This window comes from Rhopalosiphum maidis, chromosome 3 (genome assembly GCF_003676215.2).
Source record: "Rhopalosiphum maidis isolate BTI-1 chromosome 3, ASM367621v3, whole genome shotgun sequence".
Lineage (NCBI taxonomy): Eukaryota > Metazoa > Arthropoda > Insecta > Hemiptera > Aphididae > Rhopalosiphum > Rhopalosiphum maidis.
This window is the reverse complement of record NC_040879.1, coordinates 15,254,543-15,274,347: the sequence shown is the minus strand read 5'-3', so window position 1 is coordinate 15,274,347 and position 19,805 is coordinate 15,254,543. Positions and strand designations below refer to the sequence as shown.

The window sequence follows — 19,805 nt, the reverse complement described above, 5'->3', positions numbered from 1 at the left end:
ATATGAAATAATTTATTTGTTTTGTTGGATTTATAATTGATTGAACTGATTGAAGTATATATAACTTTATAAGTAATACTAACTAAGTACAGTACCTACTGTAATTAATATAATACGTATTGACTTCCATTATGTTATGTTATTTGTTAAGCTTTAATAAAAAGGTTAGATAATTAATTTTATATGAAAAAAAAAATAACTTATTTTTAACTAAGTTAAGTTACCAGATTTTGAACTGAGAAAATAAAAAGTTCCTTACTAATTTATTAGTTATAAATTTGTAACTAACATGTAGTGTTATTATATCTTAATTCAAACTTTTGTCAACGTTTAGTAAGACAGTCATGCTAATAAACTATTAATAGTTTATTAGTACATAAATATCAACATGTATATAAATAGCTTATGCGTAACATACAATTTACAATAATCTTAGTTTAATTGTTTGTTTAAGTATCCATATAATACAATAAATGCATATAATTTAAATTCTTAGTGTTATAATTTTTATATCTACGTTATAAGAAAAACTGAAAACTCACTTGTTGTACTGCCGTGCGGTAGAATGGTGTAAATAGGTTGATAGTATAAATAGCTTAAAATTAATCTAAATATTTAAATATTTCATTGCTTAATGCAAATAATAATATATATACTATTATAATTATTATATTATTATAGTAATCAATCCATGAATAGTAAAATTAATTGGAATTTATAAATTTTTAACCACAAATTTTAATGATTAATAATTTTTAACTTTTTGTGATATCTATGAATTTTAATACAGCAATAAAATATCTAGATAAGCTTAATACACTATTTTCAAATAATCAATTCAATTTGAACGTACAATTTCTTAATAAAGGTCCAAGGATCATTGTAAACCAACTTTTCGAACTTCACTACTAAACACTGCACGTCTGCACTTAATGACAAAAATTATATATTAACGTCACCAAAAATGATGACTCGAGAAAATTATAATTAAAATACTATTAAATTAAATTATAACTAAAATGCAATTTCATATTTTAATATAGGTATCTACGCAAAATTTGAGTGTTTAGTTATATTTATTCGGAATAATATTGTACTTCATACAATATAAATATAAATAGTGGATGCTCTAATTCTCTTTTCGACAACTACATATTTAAACAAAATAAGATGTGGAAGAATTTCAGTTTACAGCTCCCTAAGTGTTAATATAATTACATTTATTGTGAATATAGTCATAATATTATAACTATAACGTCAATAACCAATATAGTCAATTTCTATAACACGTTACACTAATCTAAATAGGTTAGATTTTATATTAACATATAAATCTACTTAATACCACTAACTCAACAACAATATATTTAGACTTACTAAATTAATTTGATTTCAACCAATATAAATTAATTGTCTTAACCCATATTATCCATTAGTTGTATCAATCATGTATCATATTATATTTGTTAGAGGCAATCACAATCATTAAGTATTAACTCAGCTGCTATAGACTCTGCAATAACCGATCACTATCCCTAATTCTACAATTAAATCATTCTATGGTACTTATAAATACCATTATCAATAAAAACCAAATAGATATACACATTTTAATAAATTAAAAAAATAAGATAACTAAAATTAATTTAAGTGACATAAATACAATTAAACTTAATGAAGATGATATGGTAGCACTATTTCCAAAAATTATAAAAAACCTATTAAATAATTTTAGGTATGAGAAAACAAAATAGAATCAATAGATTCAACTTAATAATATTATTTCTCTCATGAGAGGTAACTTTGTTCCTGGGAAAGATCAATTAAATAAGGTAATTTTAAACGGCGCGTAGTATTCACAACATTATATCCATTTACATCTATCGTTAAAAAGTTTACAATTATTATCATCAATTGATAATTAAACAAAAAAAAGAGGATAAAAATCAGGGAAAATAATCTTTATCATTAGTATTAAATAAAATGAAACACATTTTCATACAAGAATTATTCTACCATATCAGAATAAAAAGACATTTGCCTCAAAATCCAACCATTTCTTGTTTGCTATCGATTATCTTTAATTATCAGTTAATATAACGCATATTAATGAACAATTAAAATAATTTTTTATCTTTATTTTTTTTTTAAAAATTTCTAACTCTGTCTCCAACACAGACATAGCTTAAAGGAGATATAGAACATTATATCTTTAAATACTTTTATTTATTTTCTATTTAATTCCTATTTATTTTTGAAAATAAAAAAACTATAGAATAATATATTTTTTATATTTAAAATATGTAAAATAAAATTGTAAATTTTATCTAATAACTAATTAATATTAAACAAGATTTAATTTTCTATTGAATACTACAACAATTAACAAATTAACTCAACCTTTGTCTACTCCAGAAACAGGTAATTTATTGAAATTATAAAATATGCATCAAAATATTAAAAATATGTTATAAATATTATTATCCACAAGAAATCATAGGCGCACATTAGATTTAAATTTAGAGGAGCTAAAAAATGAATGGTACATGAATGTGAGAGGACTTTGTCCCCGCCCACCTTCCATAGTACTGCAATTACCTATGTTATAACAATTTTACATTTTTAAACAAATATAATAATAAAAAACTTAAATTAATCAGACTTGTAAAAAAAAATAAATTATTCTAGTAATATCTAACTAGGTTCTACCAATCAAAATTATAAAAATTTTAAGGTTTGGCCAATAAGATTTGTTCACAAAAAAAAATTAGAAAAAACGTGGTACAGTATAAAAATATACAAAAATAAAAAACAACACAGGGCATTAGATGCTAAAGTGTTTTACGATGTTTAATTAATTGGATTTTTACATAAAACAAAAATTTAAAAAAATTAGAAGTTATTGTACACATGATGATTATAGTCTGTAAATATATTTTTTTATATTTTAATTTAGTGTAACAAGTTCTTTATTAAATTATGTTGAATAAATGTTATACTGTTATTTTATTTATCATGTAGGAGTAGTAAATAATATTAATTAATAGTATTTGTTTATTAATTTTTTTTTAAATCTACTATCTATACTTTTAAAATTTCTAATTCTTTTTCTACAATACAAGCATAACTTAAAGGAGACAGATAATTGTAATTGATATCTTTAAAAACAATTATGTACATTGTACACACTCTGTTTTTGATTAATAAAAAAACACTGGTAGATACCTATAATATATTTTGTATCTTAAATATGTAAATACAATTATAAAATGTAATTACTAATTAATATTAAGCAATATTTAATTTTTTATTTATTATTATAAATTTTTGCAATATAATTTATTCATATATTTTGTTGACAAGTTTACAAACATTGGACAGTAGACTATTCTTTAACACCAGAGTTTTTACTGATAAATTGTTCAAAATACCCTGATATATCAAAAAATGAAGAGTTAAGTATTTCAAAAGACAAAAGTTTATAATAAGTTAATTTTATCAATTGCATTCCTTATAAGTGTCAATAAAACAGAAATTATTATCATCATTTAAAAAAAGATCTCAAAATTTATAATAATATCCACTAAGGTGCATCTACACAAGAAACTATATTTATTCCACTATAGTACCATACCAACACACACCAATAAGTAAGTTTTTTAATATGTCCTCATTTATGACAAAAATATTTTAATAACTATGAATCAAATAGAATATTAAACACTAATATACTCTGTAATCTGTTCAAAAGTTAATACAATTTACATTTGTGCATTATATATATTTTAGTCTGTATAACAAAATAGTAGATATCAAACTATAGGTAATACCATTTCACTAATTTTATAAAAAAAATTAATTAGTTTTGAAGTTAATGTACTTTCCAAATTTAAATTATCCTCAATTAAACATACACTATAAGATAATCAACTAGACTTTTTCATATTTTGTATAACATGACATTTAAATTAAAAATACATAGTACATTTACGGTTATTGTTTGTGCAGATGCACAAATCTTTCTATCCTTGATCAAAATTAAAGCAAATAATCAACTATATTATAATAATTAATATTATGCATTACTTTTATAATATATTTAATATTATTGAAGAATACAATTATCAATTTTTATCATCTTAAATAATAATAAAAAAAATATTTGTGAAATATTTTTGTATAAAAATTTAAAAAAATATATTGTAAGGAGATTCATATTTTTATATGATAAAATCAGCTATTTTAATATCACAACATGTATATATAAATAATCAGAAAATCTACTTAATATAATATAAACAAAGGATCACATTTTTATATCACAGTTACAATTATTACAAATGAAAAACATTTATATAAACGTGAGATTTATGAATTATTTTTTAAAATAATAATCTTATTTACAGTTTTATTTGTTTAGTTGTTGTACAATAATTATCATGATTTCATGAAAAAACAATAATTGATAGTAATAATTGAATATATAAAAACTTATATGACTACTTAATTAATAAATTATTATACTTATCCTTCAAATGATCTTATACAGGGGCAGACTGGGAATTGTGGGCTATTGCTCCTTTGCCACCCTGGCTAGTTTTCACTTGGTATTTTACAATTATTTGGAATACTACAAGACATTGATTGCATTAGATAACCTATGGAAAATTCGGAGAAAGGTATCTCATCTTTGCTATGTGTATACTTTATTTTAGAGTAATCGGGTAATATCCATCTATTACACACAATACAACGACCCACTAAATTTAAGTATACCCACAGTGTACGAGGTATATCTTGTCTCTTGAATGGTATATTAAAATTATCCATAAAATTGTACAATGACAAATTTGTTAGTGGTTGAACGGTAATTTTTGAATAATCTTCATTATTTTCTTTGTTCAACACATCCAAATAACGACGTATGTACGATTTTTTTTGGCATTTCGTTATGACCATTGGGTTATCTAATAAATTCCATCCAAGATTTTTTCCAAAAAAAAGATTTTGAGGAACATATACTAATGCATTGTGTTCTAGATTGAAGTATACTTTCTCAAGTTCTAGAAGACAGTGAGGTATATATGTCTGAAAAAAAAATCAATAATTTTCTAATTATTCATAGGATTAAAACAACTAGATATATAAATTCAACATTTTTTAATTGTAATATTTTTCATAGTTATAACTTGCATGGAAATTGAAATATCATAAAAACACAAAGTACAAATACAGAATATATTTTTAAGTTTGTTTGATATTTCACAATTTACTCAAAAGTTAAAGGTTACACACTAGATTTGTTTTGTTGACAAAAAATTTGATTTTTACAAGTTAGAAAAATAAAATAAAAATAAGAACCCGTAAATATTGTCATAGTTATTAAAATAATGTTATCATTAGTTGAGATAATAGAATAATGCAGTTAATTATTAAAAACTATTAAAAGATTTCTGGTATAAGTAATAAACATTTTTTTTTTATCAAGTACTTACATAAAATATAAATACAATTTTTATAACTACCTATCTATTTAGATATTCACTTTTTCTTTACTTCATTTATCATATTAATTTTCAAATACATATTATAAATTCTAAGTTCTAAATTAATAATGAAGAATAATATATTTTAGGATTTTACCTAAAATCTCAAAATTAATATATTTTTTAAATAATCTTGTGATGTATTTTCCAAAAAACTAGAATCAACTAGTATACTAAAGTAATAACGCTGATTGGATATGAAAGTAGATGGTACAATTTACATTAAAAATACAATACATTCAAAAGATAATGTAAAACAATATCATGACTATCCACAGCTAATCAATGTATTGGAGAAAGAAATCACAGAACAAAATCATGGTTTATAAAAGTGCATTGTAAATAAGACAGTTAATAGATATAAATTCACAGTATTACCAGTTCATTATATCTTGCAGATAACGAATATAGATTTTTCAGGAACATAATTTCAAATGGCAATCTTTTGAGGCCAGTAGAATCTAAATTTAAGGATTTTAATGTATTGCAAATTGATGTCATTGATATCCAATTCCAGAAGGTATCTTGATTGGTAGGTAGTTTACTACCGCGTATGCTTAGCACTTCTATCGGTAAACGGCCAATTTCTACAGGAATCGTTGGTAAATCACAGTTTTCCAGCCGAAGTGAAGTCAAATGAGTCATGTTTAATATACGCTTATCAAAACTGTCAAGAGCTATACACTGGACAGCTGTTGGATCAAAACGATTAATAATGCGCTCCCGTAATTCATTGACCATGATTTTTCTCTCATCAGCCATAATTCGAATTAAATCGTCCAAACAGTTGATGTCCAGTGATTCTATTAGCAATAGTTTATTGGGTTTTTTGAACTCCAATTCTAATTTACCATTGCCAATATTTGCGTGGTACACAAATCTCAGCATGGCTAAGTTGAAGTAGATTATACGTGGTTCCGTAAAACATAAATAGTGTTTGTTATTTATCGTTTGTGTCACCACTCGCGTTTTGAAAGCACGTGCGTTCGACTCCTTTAATTCTAAATTTTTGATTGTAACATATAAAACCGTATTATATTCAGACATTATTATTAAAATTGACGCGCACGTTCACGATTTATAAAATAACGAACAGCAAAACTGACTACTCACTGAGTACTGAGCATTATACGGTCGTCGTGGTTGGGTAATGGGTATTGTCGGTGACACGAATACTGGTGGCGGAGGCTGACCGCCGCGATCCAAACGGATCATTCATTTTTGTTGTTGTCGCCGCCGTTCCGGAACGCAACAATAGACTGAGAACCAGTGTCGGCCTGGCATAAAATGGGGGAATGACAAACTCCTGCAAATGTAGTGTAAACACTGTAAACTCCTACAAATTTAGTGTGATCTCCTACAAAATATCAATACCGCTCGTATCGCTGTAAAAAATATCAGTCTTGCAATATATTAACACATAAAATAAAAATTGTTTGAAAAAAATAATAAAAAATTCAATAAAACAATACTTAGTCATAATCATTAACGTATATTTGTATGGCATACTTTGGAGATAAACTCAAAACGTGATATTTCTCCTCGTATATATTTGTTTTTTTGATTAAGTATGAATTGATATTTAGAGATTGTTTTTGTCTGTCTGTGACTAACTTTACTGCACAAAACGGTGAAAAACGCAAAAGATTCACTAGACTAAACTCAAACAGTACACAGTTATACAAGTAGTACATATTAGTATGTTCTGATGGCAACCCATGCGTCCCATGCATCCCATGCGAGCCGCCATACGACCTCCCGGCCCGCCGCCTGATCCGCTACGTGTGTGACATATATTTACCCTTCATCACCTCACCACAGCCCTACTGGTCCGCCACCGCTCGCGTATGTATGCGATGTACATTTACCCTCTCCCCGATCTATATATTTAAACACTACGTGTTTACATCTGATCAGTTATCAAGTTATCATTATCATATTATTGTATACATTAATAGCTATAGTTACAACAACAAATTAATATATACCTATTATTGAATAACATACAACGATATCAGAATCTTCCCACGAAATACTATCATACCTATTAGTGAATAACACGCATTAATAACCAATATATATATATATACTAAAAAATACCCTAATCGCTTACAAACAATAATAATTAAGTAAATACCTATTATTGAATATCATACAATGATATCAGAATCTTCCCACGAAATACTATCATACCTTTAAAAAATCCTAAAACATAATTGAACGGACAATGATATAGAATCAGTCTGTTCTAGACATCTATAATTGTACGCATACGTTGTTCGCTACGTGTTTTCGAAGTCTCCAAGCAATTATTTTACCGTTTACAATAAATTGTCTACTATTTTACAATTATCACTACATGTTTTTCTGTGTTTATTTTTTTTAACATATTATATTTGTTATCAATTTATTCCTTAAACTATATCATTATGTTTAAATGCAATGAATGTTCATCAGTCTTCACCGTGAAACGAAATTTGACCGTTCACCAGAAGAGGCACGCGGGTATATGTTTTAAGTGTTCTATATGCATCAAGACATTCTATAACAAGTCACATCGTAATAGACATGAGAAAAATGTTCATGGTGAGTTTACTTATTTTATTCAATATTAATTTATATCTTATATAATAATATTTATTTTTCATAAGGTATTGTTAACGTTACGGTTAATCGTCAGCCCGCTCAACCGATTGATAGACCGAGCGTTATACAGTATGCACCACCTGCAGTCAATACACCTCAGGGGAGTATTCAGATTGCACCTCAAATTTTTGTCCCCGATACACCTCCCAGTTGTTCGAGTACATCAACTGACATATCTCTATCCGATGATGATATTTGTATGACAGCTATGGACGAATATGAAGTTAATACAGGTTAGTCTATTTTAAAAATTCGTATAAATCGCATGTTTAATTTATTTAAAAAATTTTTATAAATCATAAGTTTAATTTTAAACTTATCAAGTGGTCTGTGAAGCGATCAATGGTATAATAGTTGGAGTATTCCGGCATTGTATCGATCATTTCACTCGTCGCATTCTATAGGGTAATAGTTGGAGTATTCCGGCATTGCACTGGCTGTCAGATCGTTTGATAGGTTTATTTTTTTAAATTATTTTTTTTCAACACGATTTTATACGATATTTCTTTTAATATATATATATAATATACATATATCATAGGTATAATAATATAGGGAAATTAGTTTTTCATTAGATTTATTTATAAGGATTTATTTATATTTAAGATTCTTATACAACTACGAACGTTAACGGTAAACGTGTATCCACCGCCAACACCACGTCAGCTGCTAAGGCAAAGAAGGCACGCATGAGCTTAGTACAATCCAACGAATTCGTTGAGATTTCATCGTCCGCCAACCGTAAAATCGTTTGGTACTACGCGAAAAATATAAATAATATAACGATTTATTCTGAGTTTTTCCGCTCACTCAAGTCTGAGCTTAAAAATTTGATTAAAGTCAGCGTACAAAAACATGCTATTAAATTCAATCTAAAACGAGAGGCAACTTACAGCAGACCAAATATATTAAATTCATCGGAAAATAGAGCGTTTAAAACAATAGCAGTGGAAATATTTATAGACAGCAATATTTCAGAAATTATAGAAAAGGCGATTGTTAAGTTGTTGGATGAACAAGAGACATATAAATCGCGTGGAAGTGGGTTCACATTAGATTCTATAGACGGGTTATTGGTAACCATATATAGATATACTCCGATGGGTGGATCATCATACATAGCGTTACCAGCGTATATAGATAGAAAACGGGGTACAATTAACCCTCAAAACAATGAACAACAATGTTTTAAGTGGGTGATACTAGCGAGGCATGTGACAGGGCAGGCCGTATGTCGAGTTGGAGAAAATTATACTAAACATGAAGCTAAATACAATTTTAGTAATATCACGTTCCCGACCCCTATATCTGATATTGTAAAATTTGAAAAAAATAACGTCAACGTATCCGTAAATGTTTATGGGTTGGATAAAAAATTTCAGCCACTACGCAAATGTATGACGTATGAAGTGTACCCGCTACGTATTGTTGACGATGAGAAGGCTGACCACTTCGATCTACTATTGGTGACGGATGAAGAAAACTCTCATTATGTGTATATATCGAATTTTTTCCGACTCATTCGCGCGCAGAAAACTAGACATACAGGGAGAGTTGTGTTCTGTAAGAGATGTTTCACGTCATTCGATAGTCAAAGTTTGAAATTCAAGTTGGGTGGACAGGCGGGACTGCAACAGCATAAGCTGATTTGTGGTGTACAAAAGCCTATATTACCTTTGATGCCGAAAGAGGGTGAGTGTCTATAGTTTGAAGCATGGAGAAACACTCAGAGACATCCCATAGTAATATATGCAGATTTCGAGACTATACTGATGAAGACTGACGAAGCGAAGGGGAAAAACACAGAGATAATACATAGACATGAAGCGATGAGTTATGGGCTCATGGTGAAAGCGAGCAATAACGTACCGGTAGAGCTATTAGCGAAACATAACATATCAACAGAACCAATATTATACCGAGGAAGTGAGAGTCGACAGGATGTGGCGAGACATTTTGTTAAAACAGTATCTGAAATAGCATTAAACATAGAAAAATTATTGAAGACGAATATTTCGATAAACATGACTATGAGTGACGTTCAGACTCACGAAGCAGCTACACAGTGCAACCTCTGTCGAATCAAGTTCACATCACCCACAGAAATACAGCATCGTAAGACAGCCGACCATTGCCATCTCTCAGGAAAATATCGTCAAGCTATATGTAACACATGTAATCAAAAACTTCAAACACCAATTTTTGTACCGTGCTACTTCCACAACTTATCGAACTACGACGCGCACCTGATAGTCAAAGAACTTGGTCATGACATCCAAGCCATTAGAGTAATACCGAACAGTGAGGAAAAATAAATATCATTCTCTAAATACGTGTCAAATAAATTTTCAATCCGCTTCATAGACACTTTTCGGTTTATGGCATCAGGACTGTCAACTCTAGCCAAAAATCTTGTGACACCGGGTCTAGAGAACTTCAGAGAGACCGCTAAAGTTTTCGATGAAGTCGATATGTCACTCGTGACTCGGAAGGGGGTTTACCCGTACGAGTACACGGATGGATGGAAGCGGTTAGATGAAGTAAGACTACCTAGGAAGAAAGAATTTTATAGCACGTTAAATGAGTCGGGAATAAAGGAAGAGGAATATGATCACGCGAAGGAGGTCTGGGACCACTTCGGTTGTAAGACTTTGGGCGAGTACAGTGATTTGTATTTGAAAATCGACGTTTTGTTGTTGGCAGACGTCTTTGAGAATTTTCGCGATGTCTGTATGAAAACGTATAACCTTGATGCCGCTTACTACTTTACCGCACCTGGGCTGAGCTTTGACGCAATGATGAAATTTACAGGTCAAAAGTTGCAGCTGTTGACTGATTATGACATGTTATTGATGTTTGAGGATGATTAGTATATCAAAATTATTTTTAAAATATATATAATATATATATAATAATCTTATATATATATTTTTATAGGTATTCGTGGTGGATTGGTACAGGCAAGCATGAGGTACGCGAAGGCGAATAATATAAAGACCCCAGACTATGACAAGACTAAGGATAAATCTTGGTTAATATATCAAGACTGTAATTATATTTATATTTTTTATTTTATTTTATTTTCAATCCTAAACTTTAAACTTTATAGGTAATAATCTCTATGGTTGGGCTATGAGTCAGTACATGCCATACGGTAACTTCAACTGGGTTGAATCCAACCTGAACGGACTGAGCGAGATGTCAGCAACGTCAGATAAAGGACGAGTATACGAAGTCGATATCTCATACCCACAACACTTACACGATCATCATAACGATCTACCTTTCCTACTACAAAACGGTATACCACCAGGTTCGAAGGTAAAAAAATTGATGGCAACGTTTCAACAGAAGAGGAATTATATTATTCATTATAGGAACCTGCAGCAGGCAATTGAAAATGGGTTGATAGTTGATAAAGTAAATATTTTTATTTTAAAAGCTTTTATTCATATTTATATATATAAGTATTTTTTTTTTTTTTTTTTAGGTACATAGAGTTTTAGAGTTCAGTCAGTCTGCATGGTTAGCAGATTACATTAACTTAAACCAGTGGTTCCCAACTCAACAATAAGCACGGACCACTTTTATAAATTTTTCACCGTCACGGACCACTCCCTGATTTCAACCCTCCCCCCCTCTTTATATTACTTATTTTTTTTATAGTTTTATATATAGTTTATAATTTCTAGGTACAAAATAAAATCAGAAATACAGTTTATGTCGTGGACAAATATTTTAACTTATTTATTTAAAAATTTAATTTAATAAAAAAAGCTGATACAAATTTAAATTTTACATTTTTTTTTATTTATTCAATGAGAAAAAAATATAACAAATGTATATTATTGAGTATTAATGTGACTTATTAGGGCGCGCTTCTTTTACCAGTTGTGAAATTCTTGGAACGATGCTGTTGCTTAGTGCCAGTCGCATATCATCACTTGAATTCAGACGATTTCGTTGTTTATTTTTTATAGATAATAGTGAAGAAAATCCTTGCTCACATAAATATGTAGTTGAAAAAACTATGAGGAAACGTAATGCTGTTTGCCGAATGTTTGGATATCCCATGGCCTTTTTACACCAAAACTCTTCTAAGTTTGTACTATATTCAAACGAACTCTTCAAGTTGCTGTCGTTCTGAAGATCTATTAATTCATCTTGCATTTCTTCTTGAACATTGTTGACTTCGACAGTGAAAGGATTACGAATTAACTTCTTAACAACATCAGTGTCTACTACACCATATTCTGGAAAGTATCTATCTGGTAAATTCCTCTTTAAGGACTCTTAAGTGTTCTAATACATTATTCTGAATATCTTCTGTAAAACATTTGTAGTGTTCGTCATCAATAAGAACTCGCAGTGTAGGAAATACAGAATAATTTTTCATCTGAGTTTTGTCAATCCAAAGATTTATCTTGCAGACAAAAGCGCGAACTTTATCTTCAAATACGAAAATATTTGCGGAACCTTCAAGTTTAACATTACCATAACCTTGCAGTTGCAAATTTAGGTGATTTAAGTGGCCAAATATATCCGCAAGATATGCAATTTGCATTTCAATTTTTGGCTCACAAAGTTGCTCATGTAAATAGTTCATACCTTTATCGATTAAAAAAACCTTCAACTCCTCTCGAAGCTCAAATAAACGTGCCAACATATTTCCTTTTGAAAGCCATCTTGTTTCAGTATGAAATAGTAATGTTTCATACTCAGCGTCCATATTTGCACATAATTTTTGAAAAACACGTGTATTGAGTGCACTATTTTTAACAGCATTCACTAACTGTATGGATATTTTCATCGCAAAAGCTAGATCTTTTGGTAATGTTTTGGACGCCAACGCTTGACGATGTATAATACAATGCGTAGTTAATGTGGTTGGATTTTTTTGTTTTACCAATGTAGCTAAACCTGAACGTGATCCGAGCATAGCAGGAGCGCCATCGGTACAAAATCCAGCAAGATTTTCCCACATTAGTTTATGTTTTTCAAAATAATCAAGGATTATTTTCATAACGTCAACCCCTCTTGACGTAGTTTCTAATACTTGTGATAGTAATAATTCTTCTTTTATTGTATTATCTGCACTTAAAAATCGAACAAAGATTAGCAATTGACAACATTGTGCTACATCCGTACTTTCGTCACACTGAAGAGCAAACCAGGGAGATTTTTTTATGAAGCATATAAGCTGTTCTTCAATGTCTTGTGACATATTTCCTTTTCGCGATTTTACAGTGTTATTTGATAAAGGAATGTTTTGTATTTTTTTTGCTGCTTCCTTACCTAAAATCTCTTCTGTGGCTTTCAACAAACACGGTTTGATCAAAGTTTCACCAATAGTATGAGGTTTTTTAGATTTTGCAATTAATAGGGAGATCTCATATGAGGTATGAAGCACTTTTTCAGAGGTTTCAAATCTCGTACCACTTGTCCCAAGTTTCATTTTCTTAAAGTTTTCCTTCTTACCTTCAAAGAATTCTCGAGAACGATCACTAAAATTTGGGTGGACTGTCTTCAAATGTCGTTCTAATTTTGCAGGTTTTAGTGCATCATTACTGAGAACTGTTGTACAAATCACGCACTGTGGTCTTACTTCCTTATTCACTGTAATATCGGTGAAACCAAATTTAATGTATTCATCATTGTATTTTCTTTCAAATTAATGAACAACGCAGTATTTGGTATGTCACTTTATTTACTTAATTTTACTATTTTACTATCAGTTTTTTTTTTTCTAGGGAAGACTATGCAATCGAAAAGGAAAGAAATGAAGATGGAGTTAGTGTCGTGTGAGAGACGATTACAAAGACTTATTAATAAAACGACATTTAAGCATACGACTAGGTATAGTGAAAACCTGAACGCGGTCGCACTGGAAAACAAAATAATAAAATTTGATAAACCTATCTATATTGGTAAATAGACTTTTTAATTTTTATAATATACATTATTAATACATTTATTATATATAAGATTTGCTGTACTTGACATCTCCAAGACGATGATGTACGATTATCATTATAATGTTATGAAAAAACATTATACTGATAATATCAAGCTTATGTATACTGACACAGGTAAATATATTTAAACTATCCTCATGCATCTACATAATATAATAATTTAATATCAATATTACAGATTCATTGATATACCTTATTAAAACCGATGATTTTTATAAAGACTTACTTGACAACTCCAACTTGATGGATAGACTGGATACGGCGGACTTACCTCCTATCCACCCGTGCTACACTACAGCTAGGAAAAAGGTGCCAGGCTTTTTCTCAGACGAGGTAAAAGGACATACGATGACCGAGTTTTGCGCACTACATGCAAAATCATACGCGTACAACATAAATGCAGGAGAAGAGGATGCGGTGAGAGATAAGGACGATAAGGATAAAGTTGGTGGAGAAAATATCAAGGCTAAGGGGGTAAGACAGCATGTGGTTAAAAACCATATGACGTTGGAGGAACATAGAAGGTGTTTGTTTGATGAAGGTAGAGTGGAGGCATATAAAGATAATATATCAATCAGATCGTTCAAACACCAGCTCATGACAATAAAAACAAAAAAGTTAACATACAACAATTATGACGACAAGCGAGTGGTATTGATTGATAAAATACATACCTTAGCTCATGGACATTACAGTATAGAGTAAGTTATTAAAACTATATACTTTTCAAATTATTTTACCTTTTAATTTTTATAGGGAAGACGAACCTGGAGAAGCTGAGGAGTAGTCAGAACTTGATTTTGAGGTAGATGGTGAAGGACGTAGATGGTTAGATTTTGAAAAAAGTTTTATGAGAGAGCTTCTTCAGTACAGTACTAAATAATCCTACCACTGTTTTTAAAAATATTATATATATATTCAATTTGTAAATAACACTGTATATATTACTATAATAATTTATATTTACGTTGTATTATATGAATGTAAGCATGTAATTGATAAATTATTAAGATTGATTAATGCAAAAGCCATATAGTTACCTATATATATACATTTATATTTATTTATTGTACACTTTTTTTTCCTATATAAATGTTTCAGATAGGAATCATTGTATTTAATTAAAATATAAATAAAAAAGCAATGTTAACGTATAATATTATTATGTTTATTAAATATAATATATACAATCTCTTTTTTTTTTTTTTTTACGAATTATTTATATACCATTTTCTTATAGCAAATACTTTATAGAATGTACATTGTTTTGGATTAAATTCCATATGAAAAATACAACAAGGTAGAGTTTCATCGTTACAAATTTGATCCAATCGAGGGTAGCCCAAGTCTTCGATGTTAATGAGTGCAATGTGTGGAATATAGTTCATAAGAAGTTGTTTTTTCTGCTCACCCTTCACGTAAATGCACTCGAATTTCAACGAATTCAATATCCTCCCGAGTTCCTCGTACTCGACATCGCCATATTCCAGAGATAGTTGATGATAATTATGCTCCAACCACTTGTTAGTTTTTCAACTCTTGTTGTCCTGCATAGTTTTTGAATTTTTAAAAATCCAATGTTGAGTTGCCCATGTTTCTGTGTCGATTATAGACATTTCTTTAATAAAATATTTATTTTTTACTCCAAGAACGCATTGAATGTCTATGATGGCCGAACACATTATGACTTGTCTTTATAATGAGATTCAATAGTACTTATTATGTCAGGTAATATTTTTCTCAATTCAATACACATATAGTTTATCAAAACTCCAATACTTTTCACTTGCTCTGCAACTTCTATAGACGATAGTTGTATCGTTTTTATTTGTTCTTCCTGCACATGAATGGATTTATAATTTTCTTCAGGTAAATGCTCGATTTGATCAAATTTATGTGTATATGTTTTGAAAGACTGCTCGATATTTGTTACAATGTTTTTAGTATCACTCGATTGAGAACTACCAAACACGTTCATAGCTAAAGTACGACTGACACTATTTCTTAACATCACATGCATTTATCCAACTATTATGTGTATTATCAAATCCTATCCACTTGACATATATTTGTTTTCCCTTCCTACGTATAATTTTTTCGATTAAATATTCGTTTGGGAAATTGGTCTTGTATATTTCTTCAGAGTAAAAACATCCGGATATAGGTTTACCCATATAATCTTGTAATTGATAAGTAACGGGTAATGTATTATTTATTTTGATAACTTTGAATATTTCCGTAGACCAGTTTGGTAGATAACCTTTTGTAAACACGCCTTTTTGTGTACTGATACGAACGTTATCGCCGACTTTGAATTTAATTTTTACATTATTAATTTTACACTGTTTTATTACCAATGATGCGGGGTCGGAATCTGCCTGTACTGGTGTCATTCCTATAGTCCTATGTCGTGAATTATTGTATTCGTCAAGCAACTTTGGTAAAATTGAAACCCATTCGTGTGAACCACGTGCAGTGAACTCTCTATACATTTTTTGTTTCAGAGTACGGTTGAATCTTTCTACTATACTCGCTTTTAGAATACTGAAAGTTGAATATTTGTGTATGTTATACTTGGTCATTAAAGCGTCAAAAGTAGTGTTATAAAATTCTTTTCCGTTATCGAGTTGTAAAAGTTTTGGTGAACGAACAAGTAATATTGTAGCCATCGCACTAGTAACTTCTTTACCCGATTTTGTCTTTAATGGTATTGCCCAAGAAAGTTTTGTAAAACAGTCAATAACACATAAAATGTACTTAAATCCACCATTTTTCTTTGAATATGGTATCATTTCAACCAAGTCAGCTTGCCATAAATCATTTTTTCCATAAACGATAACTCTACGCCTAGTGAAATTTTTCCTTGCTGGCTTGTGAAGTTCGTTGGCGATTTCCCGTTTAGACATTTGGAATTCGTTTTATTAATCCAGCCTCACGTAATTCTTCGAAAATCGAAATTATTTCGTTAGAGACACCTGTATTACCGGCTGATGTTGACGCAAGAAGTAAACGTAATCGATCGACCAACTCGTTTGGATTATCCCAATATACTAGGTTATTTTTCTGTAATTTCATGGACAGCCCGCCACCCGAGGGAAATAATTTCCTGATAACTGTAGAATATTTAGAGCTACCCTTTTTTATTTTTTTTCCGTTTGTAGTTAAATGTACCGATGTTTGAATTAATATAGATTTATATATAGCTAAATCGTTGTCAGTATAAACAAGTGGATTTTTCAAAAATAATAACTGTGTAAGACCTGATGTTGATGGGTAAACAGTACCATCAATAAGTATAGTGTTTTCAATGAATTTTACTTCTTTATCACCCAAGATAATATAGCCGTTTGGAAGTTTTTTCGGACCATAGATTTTATCCAAGTCTGTAGACTGAAGCCAATTTTCAATTTCTTGTTGATAGTCGTTAGCAAATGAGTTTTTCGATTTATCGTTATTATTTTCTTTGATCAACGATAATCCGGGTTTATTTGATATTTTAGTTAAAGGATCGATAATTGGTTTTAATGTCTGTGTCATTAATTGTTGAACATTATCTGACCCGGTTTTTAATGCAATATATTTACGTTTGATACTTTCCTTAGCTTTAACTAGCTCATCTAAAACAGTTGATTCTGTCATGACTACGTTTTGAATGACACATTTTTATTATTTGTAACGTGTTATATAACTACATAAGTATCAAACCCAAAACGATAACGTCCGTTATCACGATCGCTATCTTTACAAATAACGACAAATGTAAACCTATCGCGGTTCCAACATGTTACACAAAACTGTTTAAATTGCATATATGACATATCCCCAGAACAGTGCTCGTTGTACACGTGTCTTAAATTGGTTTCATCTTGTTTGAACAATACTATTAAATTTGCATTATCACGTATCAACTGTTTAGGTACTTTAGAATAACTCTGAGCCAGATAAAATATATCTATTTTATTATGACGACCTCGAGAGAAATATTCTCTTATTACTTGTTGCTGTTCCCCGATAACATCATCCAAGATAAAAATTGAATTTGATAAGACTTTTTCAGGTGGAATTACTTTATCATTCTCGAAAAAAGTAAAAATATTGATACCGTCAATACTATCAATAATACGTTTTAATAGTTTATATTTTGGTTGTTCAAGCGTTTTAGAGTATATATAAACGTTTTCAAATCGTAAACCGTTTTCATCGACTAGTAGAAAATATATAAGATTGGTTTTACCACATCCCGAGCTCCCGAGTACTAACGACCTTATCGTATTTGGGAAAAGCTCGCCGTGTCTCAACTGTATAGTATCAGGGGTATCAATGTTATAAATTCGAAGTTTTTTCTCTTGCTCGATAAAGCGCATTTTTAAAAAGAAAAAATTTTCACTATAAATACAGATACTATGTTAGTGAGAGCGTCACACGATGTCTCACGTTCGTAAGCGGAACAACTATAAGGGGTCCGGTCTTATTAACTCTGTTATAAATCATTTACCCGTGGAATTACATTTACCAGGCTACAGGTAAGTCATTGTAATAATAAGCATATTACCCAAACAGAAATAACTGAAGAAATTAGAGTTATAAACAATGGACTGTCATTTCTTTTCTCTGAAATGAAATATGAAATAAACGGTACTCAAATTCAAAAACTTGTTAACCCAGGTATTTCGACTACATTAAAAGGATATTGTTCGTATAATAAATCAAATATTATATCGCATCATAACGCTGCCTGGGATTGTGATATTAATCTTAAAGATTTGTTTGGTTTTTGTGAAGATTATAAACGTATTTTAATAAACTGTAATCAACAACTTATATTAAATAGAGCATCGATCGATATGAATGCTGTTAAACAGTTTAAAAATAATGAAATAGTAGACGCTCCTAAACTAAAAGACGTTAAAATAAACATAACAAAAATATTGTGGAGAATGCCTATAGTGAAAGTGAGTGATAGAGAAAAAATACGACTGTTGAAAGTAATCAACAATCAGAAACCTCTAACATGTGCGTTTAGATCGTGGGAACTGTATGAATATCCGTTTTTACCTCAAAACACTTCGCATTCGTGGAAAGTAAAGACATCTAACAAATTAGAAAAACCTAGATATGTCATAATCGGTTTTCAAACCGATAGGAAAAATAGCTCGAGTAAAGCAATGTCATTTTTCGATCATTGTAAAATTAAAAACGTAAAGGTCTATTTAAGCTCTGAAGTATTCCCATATGAAGATTTTCAAAGCGACTTTACTAAGAACAAGATGGCTACATTATATCACGCATATACCGAGTTCCAGAAATCATACTATGGTTATAACGATGTGACACCTCTATTGAACCGTTCGGATTTCAAAAATCTTTCTCCAATTATTGTTGTCGACATGATTCGGCAGAACGACAACGTGAAAATGTCAACCGTAGACCTCAGGATTGAACTTGAAGTTGATGAAGCGTTCTCATCTGCTACTTCAGCATATTGTTTAATATTACATGATCAAATTATAACTTATAATCCATTTAATGGAGAAGTAAGAACCTTGTAAATATTTATTGTAAACCTTAATATTAATAAATAAAAATACTTTTTTTATATATCATGCTTATTTTTATTCTACATATTATCTAAATTATT

At 29.8% G+C, this 19,805-nt stretch overlaps 3 protein-coding genes across 3 annotated transcripts; all 3 read left to right on the top strand.

Moving 5' to 3' along the window:
• The first annotated feature begins 7,975 nt into the window (after positions 1-7,975).
• On the top strand, positions 7,976-10,682 carry LOC113559990. The gene is given in 3 exon segments (XM_026965780.1): positions 7,976-8,132; positions 8,198-8,425; positions 8,799-10,682. Coding segments are annotated over 3 exon segments (2,094 nt in total). The 3' UTR covers positions 10,508-10,682.
• On the top strand, positions 10,544-14,954 carry LOC113559820. Its single transcript, XM_026965584.1, is given in 8 exon segments — positions 10,544-11,055; positions 11,128-11,240; positions 11,302-11,612; positions 11,683-11,752; positions 13,820-13,885; positions 13,943-14,281; positions 14,346-14,868; positions 14,924-14,954. Coding segments are annotated over 8 exon segments (1,938 nt in total). The 5' UTR covers positions 10,544-10,570.
• Positions 14,955-18,592: 3,638 nt separating this feature from the next.
• Positions 18,593-19,716, top strand: LOC113559989. The gene is made up of 2 exons (XM_026965779.1): positions 18,593-18,690; positions 18,999-19,716. Exons 1-2 carry the CDS (start codon positions 18,593-18,595, stop codon positions 19,714-19,716), a joined length of 816 nt encoding a protein of 271 aa, XP_026821580.1.
• Positions 19,717-19,805: the final 89 nt, after the last annotated feature.